The sequence below is a fragment of the Sciurus vulgaris genome (genome assembly GCF_902686455.1).
Source record: "Sciurus vulgaris genome assembly, chromosome: 9".
NCBI lineage: Eukaryota > Metazoa > Chordata > Mammalia > Rodentia > Sciuridae > Sciurus > Sciurus vulgaris.
In genome coordinates, this window is record NC_136469.1 from 106,496,905 (window position 1) to 106,521,489 (window position 24,585).

Sequence of the window (24,585 nt, forward strand, 5' to 3'; positions counted from 1 at the left end):
TAAAAGTACTTCACGTAGTCTGATTTTATTTTCATATGTACATAAAATTTTTTTCTGAATGCAGCTTTCTTTGCTGAATGTAAATTACCTTCAGATATAATTTTATAATTTCAGGGTTTGAATTTCAAATTAAAATGACTAAGGTATTATATTCTGAGATATTATTATTCAGTCAATTTTTGGTGAACTACATTTGGATGCTTTTATTTTGTTTCTTAGATTTTACTTATACAACTTTTATCTTCAGTGGTTAGCAACATAAACTTTATATTTTGATATTTGCTTATAAAATTTTAAGTATTAAGACAGGAGGATATGCTAATAAGCTCATAAAGCAATACTTAGTTGTCTTAGCCAAGACTGTTTATTAATATTAACATTTAACTTTTAAGTTATATGTCTGAAAAAATATTGAACATTGTAGTCATACAGTATATCTAGATATTTGAGGGTCATTATGCTGTCTCTTACTCACAAGTCTTTTGAGTGAGGTGTGAAATAGCGGTTGCCGCCTATGACTGAGCACCATGCAGATTATGAGAACAGCACCCCCTACAGTTGTGGTGCTGCATACTCTGTGATTTTCATTTTCTAGAAAAAAGTTGGAAGTGGTAGAGTCAGGTAGTATGCAGTCTTCTATATAAGTTAAGAATCCTATGGTTAACTTAAAACAACAGCAGCAATTGAGATATATACATTTGTTGTAAATCTGAAAACTACTTAGTCCAACAGACAGTTATTAAACACTAACGAACTTCCCATTTTTGCAAACTGAATATTAGAATGCTGTGGTTTCATCCTCACCCCAAATTCTGAAGCCAAACTTTGTTATGCTTTGCTCGTGCAGACGTAAACCTAGACAGAGTTTCTCTGAATCTTCCTCATTTGATCACTACCTTTTTCCCACCAGTTTCCAGCAAGACTGGATCTGATCTTTCTGTAAGATATGTCCCAATTTATCTAAAAAAAATGAGACACTGGTTGAGATTAGTTACACTTACTGGATATCCTTTGTCCAAAATTCTTGGGCTCAGAATATCTATATAGACTTTATTGGTTGAATATCCCTAAAATCTGAAAATCCACAATCTGAAATGTTCCAATTTGGATTTTAGAGCATACTTTGGATTTAGAGATGCTCAATTTGTAGTTTAAAGTTTGACTTTCTTGAGAAGTAAGAATATATTTAAAATAAATCTGCCTAGTAACTTTCTGTTTATGCTTCTTTTTTTTCTAACTACGTAATTAATTTTAGTAATGAGGCCAAAATATGTCCTACCCCCACCCCCAGAAGGTAAGGAAACCTTCTTTGAGACATGCTGATACCTAAAGTTAAATATATCCCAGGCATAAATGAGATAACATACACAAAGCACCCAGCACAGTGCCTTCTGAGAAATACGGGGGACTTACCTTCTTGGAGTAAAGGGTTGGAGTATGTACCTTCTTGAAAGACAAAGAAAGAATGGAAAGGCCAACTAGAGAAGGAAGTCTGTATCTGGGAAAAAGCCTTGTTTCTCTTTTTTAAAATGAAATTTCTTTTGTTGAAAGTATATTGCTGAAACACATTCTGTTTGTAGAGATCATTCTCATTTTGGTTTTCTAAATACCTCTATGTATGTGTGCATGTCTCTGTATTTGCATACATCACTCCATACATATAGACTCAGATTCTCATCTGATAAAATTAAAACCCTGCATACATTCCTAACACGAGCCCAAAATAGAATTATTTCTGCCTCTGATATTCTGGCTTTCTCGCTCTTTTAGAGCACTGTGTGAGCACTCCAAAGAACGCTGCGAGTCTGTTCTTGGGATTGTGGGCTTACAGTGGCCTGAAGACATAGACTGCAATCAATTTCCAGAGGAAAACTCAGATAATCAAACCTGCCTAATGCCTGATGAAGATGTGGAAGGTTAATTTTTAAAATTAGTTACAGTGGGGCATTTCATGTGGATGAACACATCAGCTACCTTTTAAAGTCTTTCTGGTTTTGGAGGGTGGTGGTGTTGCTTTTCTATTTAGTCCTAAGGCTGCATAGGTGAGTGAATCTATGGACTTGATTTCATTGATGACTTTGGCACTCATCTGTTAGACATTGTCATCATTTAAAAAATCAATGACTTTAAGAAATAAATATAAACTCAGAGATGAGTTTAAAATTTCAGCAGTTTGTAAGCCATACTTCACTTGCAGAGCTGATTGTATGTGGTTGCTACTTCCATGCTGGGGTCCTGGAGGTAAAGGCGAACATGAAGCCTTGGTTCCTTCAAGTGCAGCGCATTTAGAGGCCTTAGCAATATAGGATTACTAAGTAGAGAAGTGTCATTGAGGACCCGTCTACCATGTGGGAATATTGGGATGTGAAGATGATTTTGACACTCTGAAGGCAGCCTGTCCATTGTTAGGTGGTGCATTTAAAAAGATAATTCATTACTGGAAAGCACGGGCACTAAATTGCTGATTTGGGAAGATGGTACCAAGGACGAAGGAGAAAGATGCTGATTACCAAACGGAAGAGAACCAAGTAAACCTCAGATGTTTTAGCTTTTGGAAGGCCTTCCTGTCTTCAGTAATAGCTGCTCAATGACATCCCACATGTAAATAGATACTTTAGCTCAAGTTTTAGAGTTTCTGTTCATTGAAATTAATATTGTTTTTAACAGAATGCTCACCAAGTCACTTTAAGTGCCACTCAGGAAGATGTGTTCTGGCTTCCAGAAGATGTGATGGCCAGGCTGATTGTGACGATGACAGTGATGAAGAAAACTGTGGTATGTATGTGAGTTTAGGAAAAGGCTGCGCTGAGGAACGTAACTTCCCGTATAGCAGTGAGTCATGACTAGGATCGAATGCTAATGTGTCTGCTTCTTGTATTATTGAACAGCAGAGAATAGATTGATGTGTTTTTCCTGTTACCTCTTGATTTTTTCTAAATTACACTTCTATTTATAACCTTAGTGATATTTGTGCAAATACTTAGTGAAAGAAGAAACAGTTCACAGATATAAGGAATCCTTTTTATTATTAAATTATGAAGCAGAGGTTATACGGTTTTTGGTCAAGATAATAGTATTTTTGTGTGTATTTCCTAGGTTGCCAAATAGGCATCTAGATACATGAAGACAGAGTTCAATCTCCAATGTTCAAATTTAATAGGGACTTATTTTCATGTCCTCCCTTATTTTATCTCTGACAGCAAAGGATAAAACTCTTCATGCTGTTTCTACCATTGAGCTCCAAAATCACCAATGGAAAGGTGAGAAGTGCCAATGGTAATTTGAGTGGAGCTAATTCTCATTTTGTTTCCCTGTAAACTTTGGTTCTTATAAGCTCAGAATGTGCCAGTGAATAGGAGGCAGGCAGTAGTTTTAGTAAACAATATTCTAAAATAAAGCAAAATAATCGAAGGACTATCCAAAGACTGCTTTTGTTATGATTATTTAGTTGGTCATACCCCAGAATAAAATTGACACTTTTTTCATTGAAAGCACATGAGGCAATACATCTTTTGAGATCATTTCATTCTTCTGGCCTTTGAGGTATGAAATATAACCTTACTTCCCTGAGTGAAATTTCCTTTGGAACTTTTGGTCTGCACCAAATGTCACAAACAGTCAACTGAAATCCTAATGGCTACTATAAATATGGACAAGTGTATCTTCTGAAAAATTACAGCTGTTGGGATGATGGTGCAATGGCTAGGGCTAATTTTACCAAGGAGGGACATATGGTATTTTGAGAACTTACTCTTGTTTGCTTGTTTGTGTCTTTCTTAAAAGATCAAAATTATTTGAATATATCTGTACACATTTATTGAGAATGCTTTAGGTTTGTTTGCTTAACAATAACTTTGATGAGTTATCCTATTCTGAGATGCAATTCAAAATGGGTCATCTTAGTTCCCAGAGGTTGCATGGTATTCTGTTGGAGTGGCTAGGACCTAATTTGCAGAAGGAAACTAAATATTACATTTCTTGGCAGATAGCCTTGATGAAAAAGTCTGCAATCTGGAATATCTTATGCAAAAAAGTATTACAGTATAGGACAGGTTTAATTGACCCTAAACTATTGGGTTTCTAGCTAACTGATAAGTTTTTGTCAATACTTTAATCACATAATTAAAGGTATACCAAAATTCTAAAACAGTCTCATCTCAAATGTTCAAATTGCTGACAGCATTATTGAAAGCTCTAGACAAGAAAAAATTTAAAATGGGTAGAAATCAGTGCATTTGGTGTTAAATTGTTCTAAATATACCAATTTTAGAGAAAATTCTCACTGAATATTTCAAAGTAAATTACAATAGTTTATGTTCCTCTTTGGGATGTATGCATGCACTTACATGGACTTGTAGCAGACTGGGAGGATACCCTGCTTACAATTAAATAAGGAAATTGGATTGACAGAGTCCCAAAAGAGGACTATTAGTAAGTTCTGTTTGTGTCTGTTTTCATGTGTGCATAGGTATACCATCTGGTAATGCAGACACCAGTTCCAGAGAAACTGGGAAATGGGGTTGCACACAAAATTTCACATTTTTTCTGATTTGTTCTGTCCATTGGGATATTAAAGGCACTTAAATGCTCAGGCTTTCCTGAGTAATGTGATGTTTAACTAGTCTCATGAATTTACATTTTCTCCCCAAATCTAATAACATTTTTGAGTTTTCCCCTAGAACAATACTTATTTAATTCAGTTGTAAAATATTTGATGTGTTAGAAATTAATGTTACTTTGAACTTCTTTGACACTTTTCTAGCACCTAATCTATGGTGGTGTTATGGTAAGAATGAAAACCACTGTGGATTAGAGTTGAAAGTAAATATTATTTCTTATTAACATTCTTATTTGTGAGGATACAGTTTAGAAGGTCTTATGCTCTAGAAGATCTATTTTTTCTGGCCTTTTGTCAGTTCATTTCAAATGTTTAGTTCTTCTTACTCTTGAGAGTGGAAGCATTGAATGGTTAAAAGGACTCACGCTGTTTTCTTTCATCCTCCTCTAGCTAGCTGTGGGGTTTGAGGTGAGAAAGGCAGGCCTGGAGTGTGGGATGCTAAGGCCTCTTTCTTGATTTTATTTCCTCTCTGCTGGAATGAGCACAACTTGCCATTTGGCAGGAGCTGGGTCACAGCAAGCAGGTTTGGGGTCCTTCTCACATCTCCAGGGAATATCATTGCCAGAGCTTTGCTGATGGTGTCTACATTCTTTGCCAGCTGAAAATTCCAATATCTCCATGAGTTCCTGGAATATATGTCTCTGGGCTAAGAACACTCTATGAAAACAACCAATGAATGACTCTATGTGTTTCTTTTGTCTTTGGATGACAAATCACTCTAAATTCAATTTTATTCAATTTTTCATTGTAAATTTCTGTTCTGGTGATTTATTCGGAAAACTGTTTTGAATGAAGCTTTGAGGGAAAAAAAGGGTTTTTTTTTCCTCAAAGCTGATTCAAATCAATCTTCTATAATTTATTTTTCTAAGTATTTGTATAAAGTCAGATGACAAGTGGCATTTTGGAAAAGACTCTTTATTTGATCACTGCTTTGTATTATACTCACCTTTAAATAAATTAAAATTTCCTGGGAACCAGAGGCTTGTTGTTCATTTTATAAAGTTCCATTTAAAATACAAATGTGGGAGTTTCAAGATGGCCACCTAGAGGGTGGCTGCATTTCATGTTGCTCCAGGACTCAGGATTCAAAAGAGGAGATATTGAGAGACTTGGGACCAACTCAAAGCAGCCGGGTGAGTCTCTCCCATTGGGGAGGCGTCCCAGATGGGACGGTAGTCCTGGAACGCAGGGAACTTTGTGAAGTAGAGCTGCCGGCGAGCCGCCCCTCCCCCCGCTGGAGCAGTGAACTCGGACAACTGGGAGCGTCGTAGAGGAGGCCGCTCAGCACAGCGCTGGGACTCAGAGCAGCCACCGGGGCTCCGGTGGCTGCCCAGGGGAGGAGCGGCGAGGAGAGCTGTATGGACTCAGAGCGACCACTTCTGAACACTCCTGCCCTGAGGAGGAGGAGGAGGAGTGTGGCCGCTTGGATTCGGAGTGAATATACCAGAGCTACAGGCGGTTGCCACAGGAGGAGCTGCGCGGCGAGCTGTTTGGACTCAGAGTGACTGTCCTGAACACCGGGGCCTGCCCTGGGACGAAGAGGAGGAGGAGCGCGGTCACTTGGATTCGGAGTGACTATACCAGAGCTACAGGTGGTTGCCAGAGGAGGGGATGGGTGGCGAGCTGTTTGGACTCAGACCACTTCTGAAACCGGGGCCTGCCCAGAGGAGGAGGAGGAGGAGGAGCGCGGCGGGTCGTTTGGACTCACAGTGACTGCATTAGAGCTCCAGGCAGCTGCTCAGAGGAGGAGGCGATTGGTGAGTTGTTTGGACTTAAAGCGACCACTCCTGAACACAGCAGGGCTGCCTGGAGGAGAAGCGCCGTGGGTCGCTTGGTCTCAAGTGGCCACACCAGAGCTCCGGGCGGTTGCCCAGAGGACACGTGCAGCAGGTCACGTGGATTCAGAGCCACTCAGAGCAACCGCTCCTGAACACCTGGGGGGTTACCTGGAGGAGGAGGAGGAACGGGGAGGGTCATTTCAACTCGGAGTGATTGATTGCCCCGGGCTACGGGTGGTTGGCGGGAGGAGGAGGCACGCAGTGAGTTGCTTGGACTCCTAGTGACTGCACCGGAATACTGGGTGGCTGTCTGGAGAAAGAGGCGTGTGGCGGGTCTCTGGGACTCAGAGCGATTGTACAGGGCCCCAGGTGGCTGCTCAGAGGAGAGGCCGCATAGCCAGGCGATTAGGTGCGGAGCAGGGTCCCAGGATCTGGGAGGCTTCTTGGTGGAAGAGCCCCACAGAGACACGCTTAGGGGCGGAGCGAAGGTTCCAGGACTGCGGACAGGTTCTCTAAGGAGGGGCAGCCTAAGGAGATTCATCTGCGAAGGGTGAGGCTCCCAGGCCCAGGAGGTAGGGCCGGGCCCCTGAAAACTTTGCAGAGGAAGGCAGCCCAGCCCAGGCAGTAGCTGTAAATTGAGGGGAACCTCTAGGAGGAAACTGACCAGCGAGACCTCCCCACTGGGTGAGTCTTCCCTGCCTGGTGAGGTTTCCTCACAAGGACGGTAAAACCAGAGACACAGGCCCAAACAGGCCTTGCCTCAGCCAGCAGCCTAGTTGCCTTTGGATGACCATTGGTCCACAAGTGGAGGCACCTCTGCCCACTAGCAGGGAATATACCCCACCTGAAGGCCACCACTCCTAGAGAGGCAGCTTCCTTGTGGAGCACCGCATTATCAACTTCCTCCAAGACTTCAGCCTACTGAAGGCTAAGAGGGGATATATATAGAAATCTTCAGGGTCATTGTAAGTCAATAGAGGAAATCTGCAATATCTCAGCGGTCCACTGATACCTGAACAATATGAGAAAACAAGGAAAGAAAATGCCGCAAACAAATCTAGATGTTACATCAATAAAACCCAATGACAGCATGGCAGAAGAAATGACAGAAAAGGAGTTCAGAATGTACATAATTAAAATGATCAGGGAAGCAAACGATGAGATGAAAGAGCAAATGCACGCACTGAATGATGAAAGAGCAAATGCAGGCATTGAATGATCGCACCAATCGAAAATTAAAAGAGCAAATACAGGAAGCAAAAGATCATTTCAATAAAGAGTTAGATATATTGAAAAAAAACCAAACAGAAATCCTTGACATGAAGGAAACAATAAACCAACTTAAGACTCCATAGAAAGCATATCCAGTAGGATAGAACACCTGGAAGACAGAACCTCAGACATTGAAGACAAAATATTTAATCTTGAAAACAAAGTTGAACAAACAGAGAAGATGGTAAGAAATCATGAACAGAATCTACAAGAACTATGGGATATCATGAAAAGGCCAAATTTAAGAATTACTGGGATTGAGGAAGGCTTAGAGAAACAAACCAAAGGAATGAACAATCTATTCAATGAAATAATATCAGAAAATTTCCCAAATCTAAAGAATGAAATGCAAAATCAAGTTCAACAGGCTTATAGGACTCCAAATACACAAAATTACAACAGACCCACACCAAGGCACATTACAATGAAAATGCCTAACATACAAAATAAAGACAGAATTTTAAAGGCTGTGAGAGAAAAGAACCAAATTACATTCAGGGGGAAACCAATACGGATATCAGCAGATTTTTCAATCCAGACCCTAAAAGCTAGAAGGGCCTGGAACAACATTTTTCAAGCCCTGAAAGAAAATGGATGCCAACCAAGAATCTTATACCCAGCAAAACTTACCTTCAAATTTGACGATGAAATAAAATCCTTCCATGATAAACAAAAGCTAAAAGAATTTACAAAAAGAAAGCCAGCATTATAGAACATTCTCAGCAAAATATTCCATGAGGAAGAGATGAAAAACAAAGAAGCAAATCAACAAAGGGAGGAATTATCCTAAAGGAATTGTCAAATAAAGAAGGAACCAAATTGTGTCAAACCAATAAATAAATAAAATTTAAAAAATGAACCAAATGACCGGGAAACCAAATCATATCTCAATAATAACCCTGAATGTTAATGGCCTGAATTCATCAATCAAAAGACATAGACTGGCAGATTGGATTAAAAAGAAGGATCCAACAATATGTTGCCTACAAGAGACTCACCTCATAGAAAAAGATACCCATAGACTAAAGGTGAAAGGATGGGGAAAAACATACCATGCACATGGACTCAGAAAAAAAGCTGGAGTATCCATCCTGATTTCAGATAATGTAGACTTCAAGCCAAAGTTAGTCAGAAGGGATAAAGAAGGTCATTTCATACTGCTTAAGGGAAGCATAAATCAGCAAGATATAACAATCATAAACATCTATGCCCCAAACAGTGGCTCATCCATGTATGTCAAACAAATCCTTCTCAATTTCAAAAGAAACCAAATAGACCATAACACAATAATACTAGGTGATTTTAACATGCCTCTCTCACCACTGGACAGATCTTCCAGACAAAAATTGAACAAAGAAACCATAGTTCTCAATAACATAATCAATAATTTAGACTTAACAGACATTTATAGAATATACCATCCAACCAAGAGTGAATACACTTTCTTCTCAGCAGCACATGGATCCTTCTCTAAAATAGACCATATATTATGCCACAAAGCTAATGTTAGCAAATACAAGAAGATAGAGACACTACCTTGTATTCTATCAGATCATAATGTATTGAAGTTAGAAATAAATGAAAGAGTAAAACACAGAAACTATTCCAACATCTGGAGATTAAACAATATGCTATTATATGATGAATGGATAACAGAAGATATTAGGAAGGAAATTAAAAAATTCTTAGAGGTAAATGAGAACAAAGAAACATCATATCAAAATCTCTGGGACACTATGAAAGCAGTACTTAGAGGAAAATTTATTTCATGGAGCGCATTTAATAAGAGAAGTAAAACTCAACAAATAAACGACCTAACACTACAGCTCAAAGCCCTAGAAAAAGAAGAGCAGACCAGCACCAAAGGTAGTAGAAGACAGGAAATAGTTAAACTCAGAGCTGAAATCAATGAAATTGAAACAAAAGAAACAATATAAAAAATTGACAAAATAAATAGTTGGTTCTTCGAAAAAATAAAAAAAATTGATAAACCTTTAGCCACACTAACAAAGAGAAGACGAGAGAAAACCCAAATCACTAAAATTCGGAATGAACAAGGAAATATCGCAACAGACAGGAGTGAAATACAAAACATAATTAGAAGCTATTTTGAAAATCTATACTCCAACAAAATAGAAAATTTCGAAGACATCAACAGGTTTCTAGAGACATATGAATTGCCTAAACTGAACGAGGAGGACATACACAATTTAAATAGACCAATTTCAAGTACTGAAAGAGAAGAAGTCATCAAAAGCCTACCAACAAAGAAAAGTCCGGGACCAGATGGGTTCTCAGCTGAGTTCTACAAAACCTTTAAAGAAGAGCTCATTCCAATACTTCTCAAAGTAGTCCATAAAATAGAAGAGGAGGGAACCCTCCCAAACTCATTCTATGAAGCCAATATCACGCTGATACCTAAACCAGACAGAGACACATCGAGGAAAGAAAATTTCAGACCAATATCCTTAATGAACATCGACGCAAAAATTCTCAACAAAATTTTAGCAAATCGCATACAAAAACATATTAAAAAGATAGTGCACCATGATCAAGTGGGTTTCATCCCAGGGATGCAAGGTTGGTTCAACATCAGGAAATCAATAAACGTAATTCACCATATCAATAGACTTAAAGTCAAGAATCACATGATTATTTCAATAGATGCAGAAAAAGCATTTGATAAAATACAGCACCCCTTAATGCTCAAAACACTAGAAAAAATAGGGAGAGTGGGAACATTCGTTAACATTGTAAAGGCCATTTATGCTAAGCCCATGCCTAATATCATTCTAAATGGTGAAAAACTGAAAGCATTCCCCCTAAAAACTGGAACAAGGCAGGGATGCCCTCTTTCACCACTTCTATTCAACATCGTTCTTGAAACTCTAGCCAGAGCAATTAGACAAACCAAAGAAATTAAAGGGATACGAATTGGAAAAGAAGAACTCAAACTATCCCTGTTCGCTGATGACATGATTATATATTTAGAGGAACCTGGAAATTCCACCAGAAAACTCTTAGAACTCATAAGTGAATTCAGTAAAGTAGCAGGTTACAAGATCAATGCTCATAAATTCAATGCATTTTTATACATAAGTGATGAATCTTCAGAAAGAGAAATTAGGAAAACTACCCCATTCACAATAGCCTTGATACAAATGAAATACTTGGGAATCAATCTCACAAAAGAGGTGAAAGATCTCTACAATGAGAACTATAGAACACTAAAGAAAGAAATTAAAGAAAACCTTAGAAGATGGTAAGATCTTCCATGTTCTTGGATAGGCAGAATTAATATTGTCAAAATGGCCATACTACCTAAAGTGCTATACCAATTCAATGCAATTCCAATTAAAATCCCAATGACGTACCTTACAGAAATAGAGCAAGCAATCATGAAATTCATCTGGAAGAATAAGAAACCCAGAATAGCTAAAGCAATCCTTAGCAGGAAGAGTGAAACACGGTGTATTGCAATACCAGATCTTCAACTCTACTACAAAGCAATAGTAACAAAAACGACATGGTATTGGTACCAAAATAGAAAGGTAGATCAATGGTACAGAATAGAGGACATAGACACAAACCCAAATAAATACAATTTTCTCATACTAGACAAAGGGGCCAAAAATATGCAATGGAGAAAAGATAGCCTCTTCAACAAATGGTGCTGGGAGAATTGGAAATCCATATGCAACAGAATGAAACTAAACCCATATCTCTCACCCTGCACAAAACTAAACTCAAAATGGATTAAGGACCTCGGAATCAGACCAGAGACCCTGCAGATTATAGAAGAAAAAGTAGGTCCAGCTCTTCAACATGTCGGCTTAGGACCAGACTTCCTTAACAGGACTCCCATAGCACAAGAAATAAAAGCAAGAATCAATAACTGGGATAGATTCAAACTAAAAAGCTTTCTCTCAGCAAAGGAAACTATCAGCAATGTGAGGAGAGAGCCTACAGAGTGGGAGAATATCTTTGCCAATCATACTTCAGATAGAGCACTAATCTCCAGAATCTATAAAGAACTCAAAAAACTCTACTCCAAGAATTCAAATAATCCAATCTACAACTGGGCTAAGGAAATGAATAGACACTTCACAGAAGAAGATCTACAAGCAATCAACAAACATATGGAAAAATGTTCAACATCTCTAGTAATAAGAGAAATGCAAATCAAAACCACCCTAAGATTCCATCTCATCCCAATTAGAATGGCGATTATCAAGAATACGAGCAACAACAGGTGTTGGCGAGGATGTGGGGAGAAAGGTACACTCATACATTGCTGGTGGGGCTGCATTTAGTGCAGCCACTCTGGAAAGCAGTGTGGAGATTGCTTAGAAAACTTGGAATGGACCCTCCATTTGACCCAGCTATCCCACTCCTTGGCCTATACCCAAAGGACTTAAAATCAGCATACTACAGAGATACAGCCACATCAATGTTCATAGCTGCTCAATTTACAATAGCCAGACTGTGGAACCAACCTAGATGCCCTTCAATTGATGAGTGGATAAAGAAACTGTGGTATATATATACAATGGAATATTACTCAGCCATAAAGAATGAGAAAATTATGGCATTTGCAGGCAAATGAATGAAATTGGAGAATATCATGCTAAGTGAGATAAGCCAATCTCAAAAAGCCAAAGGAAGAATGATATCGCTAATAAGTGGATGATGACCCATAATGGGGGGAGGGAATTGTTAGTGTTAGGGTTAGAGTTAGGGTTAGGGAGGGGGGCAAGTATGGAAGAAGGAAGCACTGTATAGAGGGAAAAGAGGTGTGGGAGGGGTGGGGGGAAGGGAAAAAATAACAGAATGAATCAAACAACATTACTCTATGTAAATTTATGATTACACAAATGGTATGCCTTTATGCCATGTACAAACAGAGAAACAACATGTATCCCATTCGTTTACAATAAAAAAAATGCTATCCTTAAAAAAAAATAAAATAGAAATGTGTTGCGGGCCTACCACATGCTAGCTGCTTATCTCAGGCAGTAGTGAAGGGTGCTCAAAGCTGAATGCCATGCCATGTCTTCCTTTACGCCCCTCACAACCAGGTGAGGCCATGGATCTGACTGGAGTGACTGGAATACTGTAGACACTTGGCCTGTTTCATCGGACATGAAATGCACTTCATTTGAGTCAAGTGGCATTATTTATGTCCATCTTGAATGCTTTTTATTGCATATGCAAATTACAGTTCAAGTTAGGGACATGTGGCCTTGATCTTGTCCAAATTATGCTCACTTCTCATATTAATCAATAAAGTTTCCAACCTTAGATCTCTAACTTCCGTAAAGTATGTCCATTTGCACCTGGTTCTTAAAACTAGTTTTGTAGATGTTTAGCATGGGAAGAAACTGTCTTTGAGATATCCTCTCAAATTGTAAATTGAAATTACATTTTAAGATCACTTGCATTTACATCGCTAAGCTTTGGCATACTTGCTTTAAAACATAACTCGTCATTTTTTGAGAAGTCTTACGTGTTGGCAAATTGATTCAGAAAGCAAAAGGAACAGCTAAATGTGAATGTTAATGCGTAGCTACTCTTTCATTTTTTTCCTCGTTTCCCATATGTTGATTTTTTTCTGTTAGGAGAGCTTTATAGTGCAGGATGGGGACTACTTGGTGCTTCTACTCTCAAAATTATGATTTTCATGGAATACATTGTTGTCAAAATTCTTTAAGAAAAATAAATATGAGTACATTTTAAATTTTTTTACATTGCTTGATCAAATTCATCATCATTTTCAACTGTACATCTATTGCAACTAACCTCTTCTTCTGTCTCCAGGTTGTAAAGAGAGGGATCTTTGGGAATGTCCATCCAATAAACAATGTTTGAAGCACACAGTCATCTGTGATGGGTTTCCAGACTGCCCTGATAACATGGATGAAAAAAACTGCTGTAGGTCCTAACATGAGTTTGTCAACACAATGTTTTTAATGTAAACACAAACTATTTTACTTTGAATACAAATTAGAAATTTGGAGAAATGTATTAAAATCTTTTAGCTTGTTTAAACCTTTTGATATATGTCAAGAGGAAATCAAACATGTAAAATATAGACACATGATATTATTTTGACATTATTTGTAACATGGAAAAATTAAAACCCACTGGAATATCTAAAAATGGGTGATATAAAATACAACCATGTAATGAAATAATAGGCAAACATTAAAATCAGAGAGAAATAGTTTCTCCTGAGTTCATTTCATATCTTTAGTTGATGTGCGTTAGTAAGCTTTCTGTTACGGTAACAAAATATTTGATATAATCGCCCTAAAAAGAAGAAAAGTTTATTTTTGCCCAGAGTTTTGGAGGCTACTACAATATATAATTGGGTAGACTCACTGTTTTTTGGGTCTGTTGGTGAGGCAGCATTTCATATCAGATAGCATAAACAGGGAAGTTCTCTTCCTCTCATCACTGGGTATGAAAAGAGGAAGAGAAAGAAACTGGGATCCCAATGCATCCTTCATGGGAATAATCCCAATAACTAGAAGATATTCCACTAGGCTTCATTCACCTCTTCATGGTTTCATCATTTCCTACTAGTGTCATAGGCTGTGAACCAAACCATTAACAAGGGGGTCTTAGGAGGATATTTATACTAACCATAGCAGTTGAATGAAACAAAAGGTACAATATTATGTGAACTATTGTCCTGAATTTTGAAAGCATATATGCTTACAAATAGGAGGAGATTAGAAGGTCATGAAATATTACAATTATAATCCCTGAGTGGTGAGATTATTAAATATTTGTGGTTTTTAAAAATCTTTTTTTATATTCAAATGAATAAGCATTATTTTCAGAACCAGAAAAAAATTATGTGCCTTAAGACGTTTTACTTACAAGTAGCAGAAAACCCAACTCAAAATGGCAATGAAAACATTTATAATCTTTTATTATCTGATGTATCAAATATGCCTTCTTATCATATAAAAGTGAAGTGTAGGGTAAATTCTTGAGACCATATGTGGGAGTCTGGCACTTTGTGATTCTCAGGCTGGCTGGTCAACAGTCACAGAAACCTGGGGTGCCCAACTCCTTTGATCATACCCAGGAGGAAGGAAAGAGAATTTTGCTCTTATCTCTGGAACATCACTAAAGGATTCACTCAGGTCAACTTGGGTCATCGTCATTGCTAACAGTTAGGAGCTTTGTGTAGATTAGAAAAGACTTGTTCTACAAACAGCTGGATTCCAAAAAGGAGCACCATATAGGGAGAACTAATCAGAAGATGTTGTTTCCCCCAAGTTACCCCTGTCCCAGACTGGGGCACATGGCCCAGTCAGCAGAGTTTGAGCAGAAGCTGTTTTGCAAAGCACAACCCAAAAAACCATAGGCCAAGGCCTTTATTTGGGACCATGTTTGGAGTAATAGTTGCATTTAGAGAAAAAAAAAAAAAAAAAAAAACAGGGAATTTACTATAATTTTTAAAAACCCAAAAGAAAATAATGTGTGACTGAGAAAGTAATTTAATAGAGTTTTTAAGAAAAATAAACATGTCCATTTATGTGAACAGAACCTGTTTCCTTCCTGTGGTGGCTTTAGTCTACTCATCACTATTGTGTTGGTGCAGATTTTAACCATGTTCTCTAAATCTTGGTCTTTCTGCATCTGCTGGTACTTCCCCCCCCCCCCCATCTGATTCTTAGAACTCGAGAATCTAGGAACTTGGAGACAGTAATACTGCTGAAATGCTATTTGAATGAGTTCACGCCTATTACATGAGATTCTACTGTTTGTTATTCTGCCTCGATACTTGTTTTGACGCTCCAGTGACCACATATTCTTTTCCGGCCATGTTCCTGCTGGCAAATGAGTATGTGCATGTTAGTGACACTCACATTTATTTCCCAAATGTTTCAATCTTCTCACTTCTTGTCCCCCAAACCCCCACCAGCATTTTGCCAAGATGATGAACTGGAATGTGCCAACCACGTGTGCGTGTCCCGTGACCTGTGGTGTGACGGGGGAGCAGATTGCTTGGACAGTTCAGATGAATGGGACTGTGGTAAGCTGCTGGTTTCTGCCAGCTGTTGGACACTCTTGTGCTTGTCAGCCATTTAAGTTAAATGAATCCTAAATTACTTCATGGGTTTTACTAACCAAGTTCATCTATTTTGTTTACTGTTATAAGCTGACAGCGGTGATGCATGGATGTTATTTCCAAGTCACAGAAAGTTTTCATCCAAATTACTCCTCTATTTGAAATGTCTATATTGCATTGTGAAAACTTTTGGGTTCAAATTTTTGCAACCATATATTTTCTAGAATAGATTTTTAAAGCTCTTTATTTTCACCCAACTTTAATGATGATCAATAGTCTGTCATTCTTGGATGATTTATACTTCTTGGAACAGGGCATTAAAGTGGTCCCTCCAACTGCTCTGAATTCTTGCTCCACATCTGAATGGGCCTTGTGACTAGTTCCTTACTAGCTAGGACTTAAAGCATCTCCTACCAGTACCATCAATGTGACATTTTGGAATCTTGAGTTGTCTGATTAATTCCCTTATTCCACATTCATTTCGCCTTCCATTCACTTGGCTCTCATTTCAGTCCTTTGTGCCACCTGGTCCAATCACAATTCTCATGTGTGTTGTGATCAGTTGCACAGTATTGCATCAATGATCTGTGGCTCATTAAGCACAGAGGCTACTCTTTCATAATACAGGAATTAGTGCATACACAACGTTAGTCCTAAATTAGCATCACCTTCACACCCTTGGAATCTTATGTGCTTTCTCCCAAGGTATGAAAATTTACAACTAGCTCCTTATAATGAATATGCAAATCCCTGGGCAAACTCAAGGTAGTGGGCCCTGCCTCTGGCCTTCTCGTAACTGATAAAGGAAAAGTCAAGAACTGCCTGCCTATTTCACTAAAGTCTTCAGTTCTGATGCATTAATTTTTAGTCTTCATCATAGTGAGATCAATGATGTGCATATGGAGGATACTCACCAAATGGTTCTTTACCAAAATAAATAAGAATGAATGTATACAATTGAATCAAAGGCATATAAAGTTATCACTTGGTTTCATGAAAAGAAATGTTTTTAATTAGCATTTCTTGTCTTTTCTCCCCCCACAGTGACCCTCTCTAAAAATGTGAACTCTTCATTCCTGACTGTCCACAGATCTGCAACAGAACACCACGTGTGTGCAGATGGCTGGCAGGAGACCTTGAGTCAGCTGGCCTGCAGGCAGATGGGTTTAGGGTAAGGTCAGTAGTTTGTAGCAATGATGAATTTCTCAGAGGATCTTGTGGAACTCGACAGTAATGTTTTCTTATGAATGCAGAATGAGTTAGTGCTCTCAAAGAGCTCTCAAAACCTGGGAAATGAATCAGGTGAGAGGACCATGTTTAATTACAGGCACCTGCTCTAAAGAGTGTGCGCTGAAAACTTACTTTGATGAAGACTCTAAAAGTAAATGACATAATTTTATTCTAAGTACTCCTGAAATAAAATACTTTCATTGTTTATAAACGCATTAAGATGGTTTCCTTCAGGGAACCTGGGTGGAAAAATCTTGCAATTTCCCGCCAAGAGGTTATTGAAAATTCCCTATTAAGCAATACACATTTTTTAATAAGTTGAGAAACAGAATTTGAAGTTCCTGGTATTTCTATTTGTCCTAAGTAATATAGGAAATGTAAATTAAGAAATAATTCATCATTTCTTCTTTTAAGTAGAATGGAAAGATATTCTAGCTTTGATACAAACACACTGAAATAGATAATTTGAAAGTTAGAGACTTTCTATTTTGTGAAGTTTTCTTTTTCAGTTCCATTGGGAATGACAAGCAGTCATTTGCAGGGTCTTACAAAATACATGTGAATGTGTGTGTGTGTGTGTGTGTGTGTGTGTGTGTTTATCTATGCATGTATGTGTATATAGATACATATATACACATACACACACATATATATGTAATGTATTTCTTTTACTACTAAAATATGTGAGATTTTGGAGAAATGTAGAAAGGAGAAAAATAGAGGATAAAGGACTTATACAATTCTAGAATAAGCTTGTCGTGATGGCACATATCTGTGATCCCTGAGGTTCGGGAGACTGAGGCAGGAGAATTACAGGTTCAAAATTGCTCAACAACTTAGTGAGGCCCTATGCAACTTAATGAGGCTCTGTCTCAAAATAAAAAATAAAAAGGGCTGGGGCATGGCTGAGTGTTGAAGCACCTTGGGTTCAATCCATGGTACCAAAAAAAAAAAAAAAAAAAAAAATGTAGAATAAAAAACTAAGCAAACGGCATTTTCCAGGATCCAATGCAAACTTGGAACAATTTTACAATAATGAGTCATTCAATTAGAGATGGCAACTAGCAGCACATTTTGCTATCCCAATTTGAAGAATTATGTAACTCCCAGCATCTTGAATCTATTTCTCCACTGCAAAGAGCCATATCATTGGAAAATTGAGTAACATAGCTAAGCTATACAAATACAAAAAGCTTTAAACTTTGCCAGAGTGGGAAAATTATATTTGTCAAGATCTATTGAATTCAACTCCATTTTTACAACTTTCTGATTGTGTCTAAATGAAATGGATGTGATTGTGAGGTAAATGAAACGCCTTTTGAATGTGCTGATTTTGATCTTTCCTTTAATACCCAAGATATTTCTTAATATGAAAACTTGATTACATAACTATAGATAACCTTACTGGGAGTTCTGAGAGAAAGTCCTAACAACGAAGATTTTACAACCAGAAAATTATTTTTATCAAGCTACTCTAAATGTAACTCATTTATTGCAAATGGAAGGGATCTTGTTTTATATCCTCTGCTCTGTATTTCTTCTATTTTTTTCTAGCTTTGGGATCTTTTATTGTGGTAAAATACTATAACATTTTAGCCACTTTAAAGTTTTAGTTCAATGGCATTTAGTATATTCACAAGGTTGTATAACCATCACAGCTATCTAGTTCTAGAATGTTTTCATTAACCCAAAAGGAAACTAGATAGCCATTAGACATCACCCCAAATTTCATCTTACCCCAGGCCTAGGTAACTACTAATCTGCTTTCTGACTCTACAGATATACCTATTCTAATATTTCAATATAAAAGATAGCATATAATATATGATCCTTTTGTCTGGATAACATTTTTAAGCATCTTTGTTGTAACATGTATTAATATTTTACTCTTGTTTATAATTGGACACTATTTCATCGAATGGGCATAGCACATTTATTTATCCCTTCAGATATTTGGGTTGTTTCCACCTTTGCTATTGTGCAAATATTGGATTTTTTTTTTAACTGTATACTCCTTTTGCTCCATTTTTTTAACAGAACAGGAAAATAAAATTTTGAAATTGAAATATTTTAGATATTTAAAATCTAAATCGACATATGGATATTTTCATTTGGGGTAAATTTATTTCACTGAAGATTTAGGAAAATGAGCTAGAAATGTAGAAGAGAAACCATACTTACCATTCGATTGGATTAATGGGTAAGTGAAGTAGTGACAAGTCTTCCCAGGAAATAAGCACTAGTGCTTTTGTACTCTTTGATTGCCTTCAAATTTTCTCTTCAGTTTACTTGAGCAGCTCATGCATTAACAAAAATCTGGAGAGCTAGACTGGGGCTGGAGGGAAGAGAAAGGACAAGATGAGACCTAGATCCTGCTGTGTCGATGGTTGACTTAGGGAGCTTCTGTTACAACATTCTCTGAAGACCAGCTCTTGTGCTGCAAATTCACAATTCTGCCACAAATGGCACAAAAGAACTTTAAGTGACCTTGAACTCTGTGCAATGCCCTTGATAGAAGGGGTTGTCTGGCTGTGGTTGGTCTATACTTCAAATGCCAGCAGTGGAGGAGAGTGAATGGCTTCCCTTCTAGGCTCTGGGGTGGAATCTCTGTGCCACTGATCTGCCTTTATGCTTTCAAACATATTCTGCATCAAAAACATGAAGTTGAATAAAGCAACCCCTAACTAATTCTACCTAGTATCCTCCCTTTTTGTTTTCTGAGTATCTGCTTATGGGCCCTATACTGGACTAGGTATTTTTGGGAGGAGGTATAGGTGAATACCATCATCAGAGTTTTTAATGTAGTGGGGAAGACACATAAGTAAACAACCGTGAACACAAAGTTAGAAAATATCCCAGATTTTTTTTTTTTTGTCATCTGCAAATCACACAGTCCATGGCATTCCTATTAAAATTACATTAAAAAAATTCAACTCTAATCTTGATAGTAAAAATTCATTCATTCATTCATTCATTCATTTATTCATTCATACAGAATGTATAAGAACAGCATTGTGGTGTTGTGTCTGTCCTCAACCAACATACCTATCTCTAAGTGAGCCATTTATCTACTTGAGTGTGTACTTTGTAGAGCTAGTTCATCAAGAATTCAGGTCTACACCGAATTACATTGCAGGGATTCCACTGAAATACTTCCATGGTAGAGGTAGTTGACTAAAAAGTCCCACATTTAGCAGCAATAAAAACATGTAAAAAAGACTTACGCTTAGGATTTTTAAGACATAAATTGTGCCTTCCATGTCTTAGAGTGCAAATGGTAGGCTCTCATTTGTTTGTCTAAATGAGAAGATTTGGTGTTCTTTGATGAATTTGAAAAACTTTTATTCTCATCTGTAGATTTTTCAAAAGTTCACTCCAGGATGGAAGAGTTCACTCTTTGTCTGGTTAGACAAATGTATAAATCAAGCCCCTAAATACTCTTGACAGTATATTGACTTTGCTACCTGCATGTCCTGTATCAAAAACATATGGACATTTACTCAATCGACAGTACAAATCAGGATTTGGACTGCCCTCTAATGCTTGCCAAATGCTCAGCTGAGACATCTGGTATCTGAAAAAGTTAGTCTAAGGGAATGTGACTCTCCATGTCTCTTGGCTCCGTAAGTTCTGTCTATAAAGTGAGACCATCTGGAAATTGTATGTCTGAGCTCTACTATTTTGGCAAAAATTCCCTTATGGAGTTATCTGTAACTCCTTCAGAGTAGGTCAATGGAAGAAGAATCCTTTCAAAGAATGTTTCTGTCTCTTGGGCAAAACCACAGTTAAGACAGCATCTATTACATTACCTAATAATCCCTGATATTATCAAGGAAAGCACAGGAAGGGATTCCATACAAACTTCAGATGGATTTTAGTTTTAAAAGGAGTGATCAGGTAGACCTCACTGGAAAAGTTCAAGTCTGTCAAAGATTTGAAGGAGGTGAGAGAGTTACCACGTAGATATGCTAAAAGTCTTTCAATCAAGAGGGAGCAATTTAAGCAAAAGTATCAATGCCAGCTGTGTTCATGAAGTAGCAAGGAAGTAGAATGAGATATGGGGGAAATGGTGGGAGAGGATGCCAGACAGATAAAGGGGTATGGGTGCAGATCACGGGGGATGGGGGCATTTTAAGAACTTTGGTGGCTGGGACTGTAGCTCAGTGGTAGAGTGACTGCCTAGCATATGTGAAACCCCTGGGCTCACCCTCAGTACCACAATACAAGGAAAAGGTACTTTGGTTTATAGTTTGAGAAAAATGGGCATTCAGAAAGTATTCAGCAGATGAATGCCTTCACATGATGGAAAGGATCACTCTGGCTGATGTATTGAGCGTAGGCTGTAGGGCACAGACAGGATCAGGAAGACAAGTTAGGGTGCCAGTGAAGTATTCCAAGAGATTTTGGTGGCTCAGATTGGTATGCCAGCAGAGGACATGGGGACAAGTGTTTTGATTCTGAGTGTTATTATGAATAAAGAGTCAACAAAAGTTCCTGATAGATTGGGTATTGGGTGGGGGTAGAGACAAAGAGAAAAGTCATTCTTGAATGACTTCAGACTTTTTGGCTTGAACAACTAGAAAGATGGAACTGACATTTACTTTATGGGGCAGACTGCAACAAGTAGAAGTAGTCTGGGGAGAAAGATCAGTTCTGTTTTGGGCATGTTGTCTTTAGGATATCTATTAATTATTCAAAGGGGATGCTTATAAGGCTCAAGTCTGGAGTTCATTAGAGAGATCTAGGCTGGGGATCTGTCTTTCTATTTATTTATCTATCTATCTACTACCTGCATACCGATGAGACATAGTTTATGGGACTGGTGATACAACCAATGGATTGAGTGTAGTTAGAGAAGAGAACAAGGGCTGAGATCTAACATTAAGAGGATGGGAGGAAAGAAGTGGCCAACCAAAGGGGATGAGAAAGAACGACAGATTAGGTAGGATCGCATGACTTCCTGGAAAGCAGGAGGAGAATGTGTATGGAGGAAGAGGCAATGGTTGGTTCTGTTGAGTGTTCCTCAGAGGTCAAGTAAAACGAGGATTGAAAACTGACCTTTGGTTTCAGCAATGTGCAGGTCACAGACACCAGCAGTTTCAGTGGCAGGAAAGAGATAATGGGAAGATATAAATGAAAGTAAGTGTTGAACTTCTTGAGGGCTTTTTCTTCAGAGGGGAGCCAAGATGTGTGGTCAGCAACTGGGGAAGGATGTGGTGGAGTAGGTTGACAGATGTTTGGTGCCTCTGTTTCTCTGGAACTACTCAGTATTTCACGGCTTAATTCCTAATAAAGCATCAAGTTCAATAAATTATTTTCTATCAAAAGTTTCTTTTTCATTCCATGTTCTCTTTTTAACCAACTAAATTTGGACTATATCCCGTTGGTGAATCCATCATGAACTATTTTATCTGTTTTAACACCATATACCTTCATGTGTTCCTTCAGTCTCTAGACTGGTTTGGCTTTTATCTGAGTTCTTTGGGCACATTCCCTCCTGTCTCTGCCTCTGTGTCCATAAAGTGCATCTATCCAGTCTTCTAGGATCCCATTCATGCCCCAGGACTTCTGAGAAGAATTTCTCTTTTTCTTTTTTGGGGGGAGGGGTTACCAGGGATTGAACTCAGGGGCACTTGGCCACTGAGCCACATTTCCAGCCCTATTTTGTATTTTACTTAGAGGCAGGGTCTCATTGATTTGTTTAGTGCCTTGCTTTTGCTGAGATTGACTTTGAACTCTCGATCCTCCTATCTCAGCCTCCCAAGCCGCTGGGATTGTTGGCATGTGCCACCTCAACCCAGCAAGACTTTCTCTTTTTCTTGATTTGATTTTCTCCTAAATTTTCTTTGGTACTTAAAGATGGGTACTATATAATTTCCATCTTAATTCTAGAATACTATATGGCATTTTTATTCTTTATCTTATTTCCTAGAATAGGTTATACCAAATATTAATGACCAGTGTTTTTATTATGCAATAGAGTGTTCCAGGTACTTGATAGGTGTTATCATGATTTATCCATATTATATTTTTATAAGATAAATAAAATTGCTATTTCTACTTAATAGATGAGGAAACTTGACACAGTAATGTCAAGGAAATTTGCTAGGTCAGAGAACCAGAAAATAGAACGCGGAATGCAAATTCAAACACAAACAAGGGGCCTCTTGGATACTACTAGTAGATTCTCTGAGGCACCAAGCAAGCATGATGAGATTGATGTAATCAAACACCTTTTTAAACGAAAATGCCTTTTAGCATTGTTTTACACTGAAGTTTCATGGCAAGTCTTAGTATCAATTTATGATCTTATTATAGTAGGATTTCTAAGTAAATGGCAGTTAGAAGGTGAGGATTGGGAAAATTCATCATGCAGGATCACAGTCCAAGTGTTTCTCACTTTAAAAACGTCAGTTATAGTAATGAGTAGGTGCTTGGCATATTGTAAGTAGAAATCACCTGGAACAAAACCATGAAGTGCTAATTTCTTTCACACAGCAGCTCTGGAGATTTTCTGGCAGATATATATCTTGTGCACAGGCAGTTAATTTTCTAAACATTTCCAAGAGGCTGGTGGTTTAAATGACTGCCTTGGTGAGAAAAGAAATCATACATTCCACTGTGTGGGTTTAGCGTTTTCTGGAACATTTTATTTTGGGGTAAAGAAGAAGAAGAATTTTCCTGAAAAAATGTGCCTCACGATAGAGGAGGAGGAATATTTTCAAGTTCTTCCATGACACAACTGGATATCAGGATTTAATAAACAAAACTAAGGTATACCTGCCCAGTATCTTGAGAGTATTTCCTTATGGTCACTAATAGCAAAATATGCTGAAGATTTGGATATTTGTTAGCAACTGAGACTCAAACTGTATTGGTAGAGTTAATAAATAATTTGTAAAATTCAATGAAAACTTCTCAGTTGTATAGAGAAATTCACCGATATTAACTTGAACAGAACTAGAAAGGATACTGAATTAATCACATTTCTTTCACTCTCTTATATTCCAGTTTGCTCTTAAAAAAAAAAAAAGCCATCATTAAAAATGAATTCCCATCAGGACTTCTAAAAATAGCTTTCCTGTGCTCTTCATGAGGTGTCTGAGGATGTCAGATTCCCCAGTCATCACAGTGAACACAGCTTTGGTTGGACATGGAGGTGAATAGGTTCTGGGTAAATAAGAACATGATTTACAACTTGGGTGATCTGCTAGAATTCAACCAAAGAGAGGCTGAACTCTTTTTGTTGGAAGTCCTTATGTGGTAGCACCTTCCTTTTGGAACTGCACCAGGAGACTCCTGGTGATGACTTAACTTCCAGTCTCCCATCTTCCTCGTGTTGTCTTGAAAACCTCCTGCAATCTGGATTTTCCCTCTCTAACAGGACCAAGTCAGCATTGATTCTATCTATATGTCAAAGCCACTGGCCTTTTCTTACTATTTTGCAGAAGACATGTTTGGGTAACCCTAAGATGGCGGCTGGCGTTGAGACAAGAGGTGGCGCTTAGTGTTAACATGGTGTGATCTACTTTTGCCTGATTAGTTAATGTCTCCTTTGTGCTAGTGGTCAACAGATATTCCTCATTCTTTCTTGATTGGTA

At 38.0% G+C, this 24,585-nt stretch overlaps 1 protein-coding gene across 1 annotated transcript in view; it reads left to right on the forward strand.

The window, feature by feature from the left end:
* Positions 1-24,585, forward strand: part of CORIN (corin, serine peptidase) — a 337,588-nt gene that overhangs the window by 265,733 nt on the left and 47,270 nt on the right. Inside the window, 5 exon segments of the mRNA XM_079153921.1 lie at positions 1,771-1,916; positions 2,668-2,775; positions 13,486-13,599; positions 15,608-15,718; positions 16,799-16,925. Of these exon segments, the coding sequence (XP_079010047.1) occupies positions 1,771-1,916; positions 2,668-2,775; positions 13,486-13,599; positions 15,608-15,718; positions 16,799-16,925 (606 nt within the window).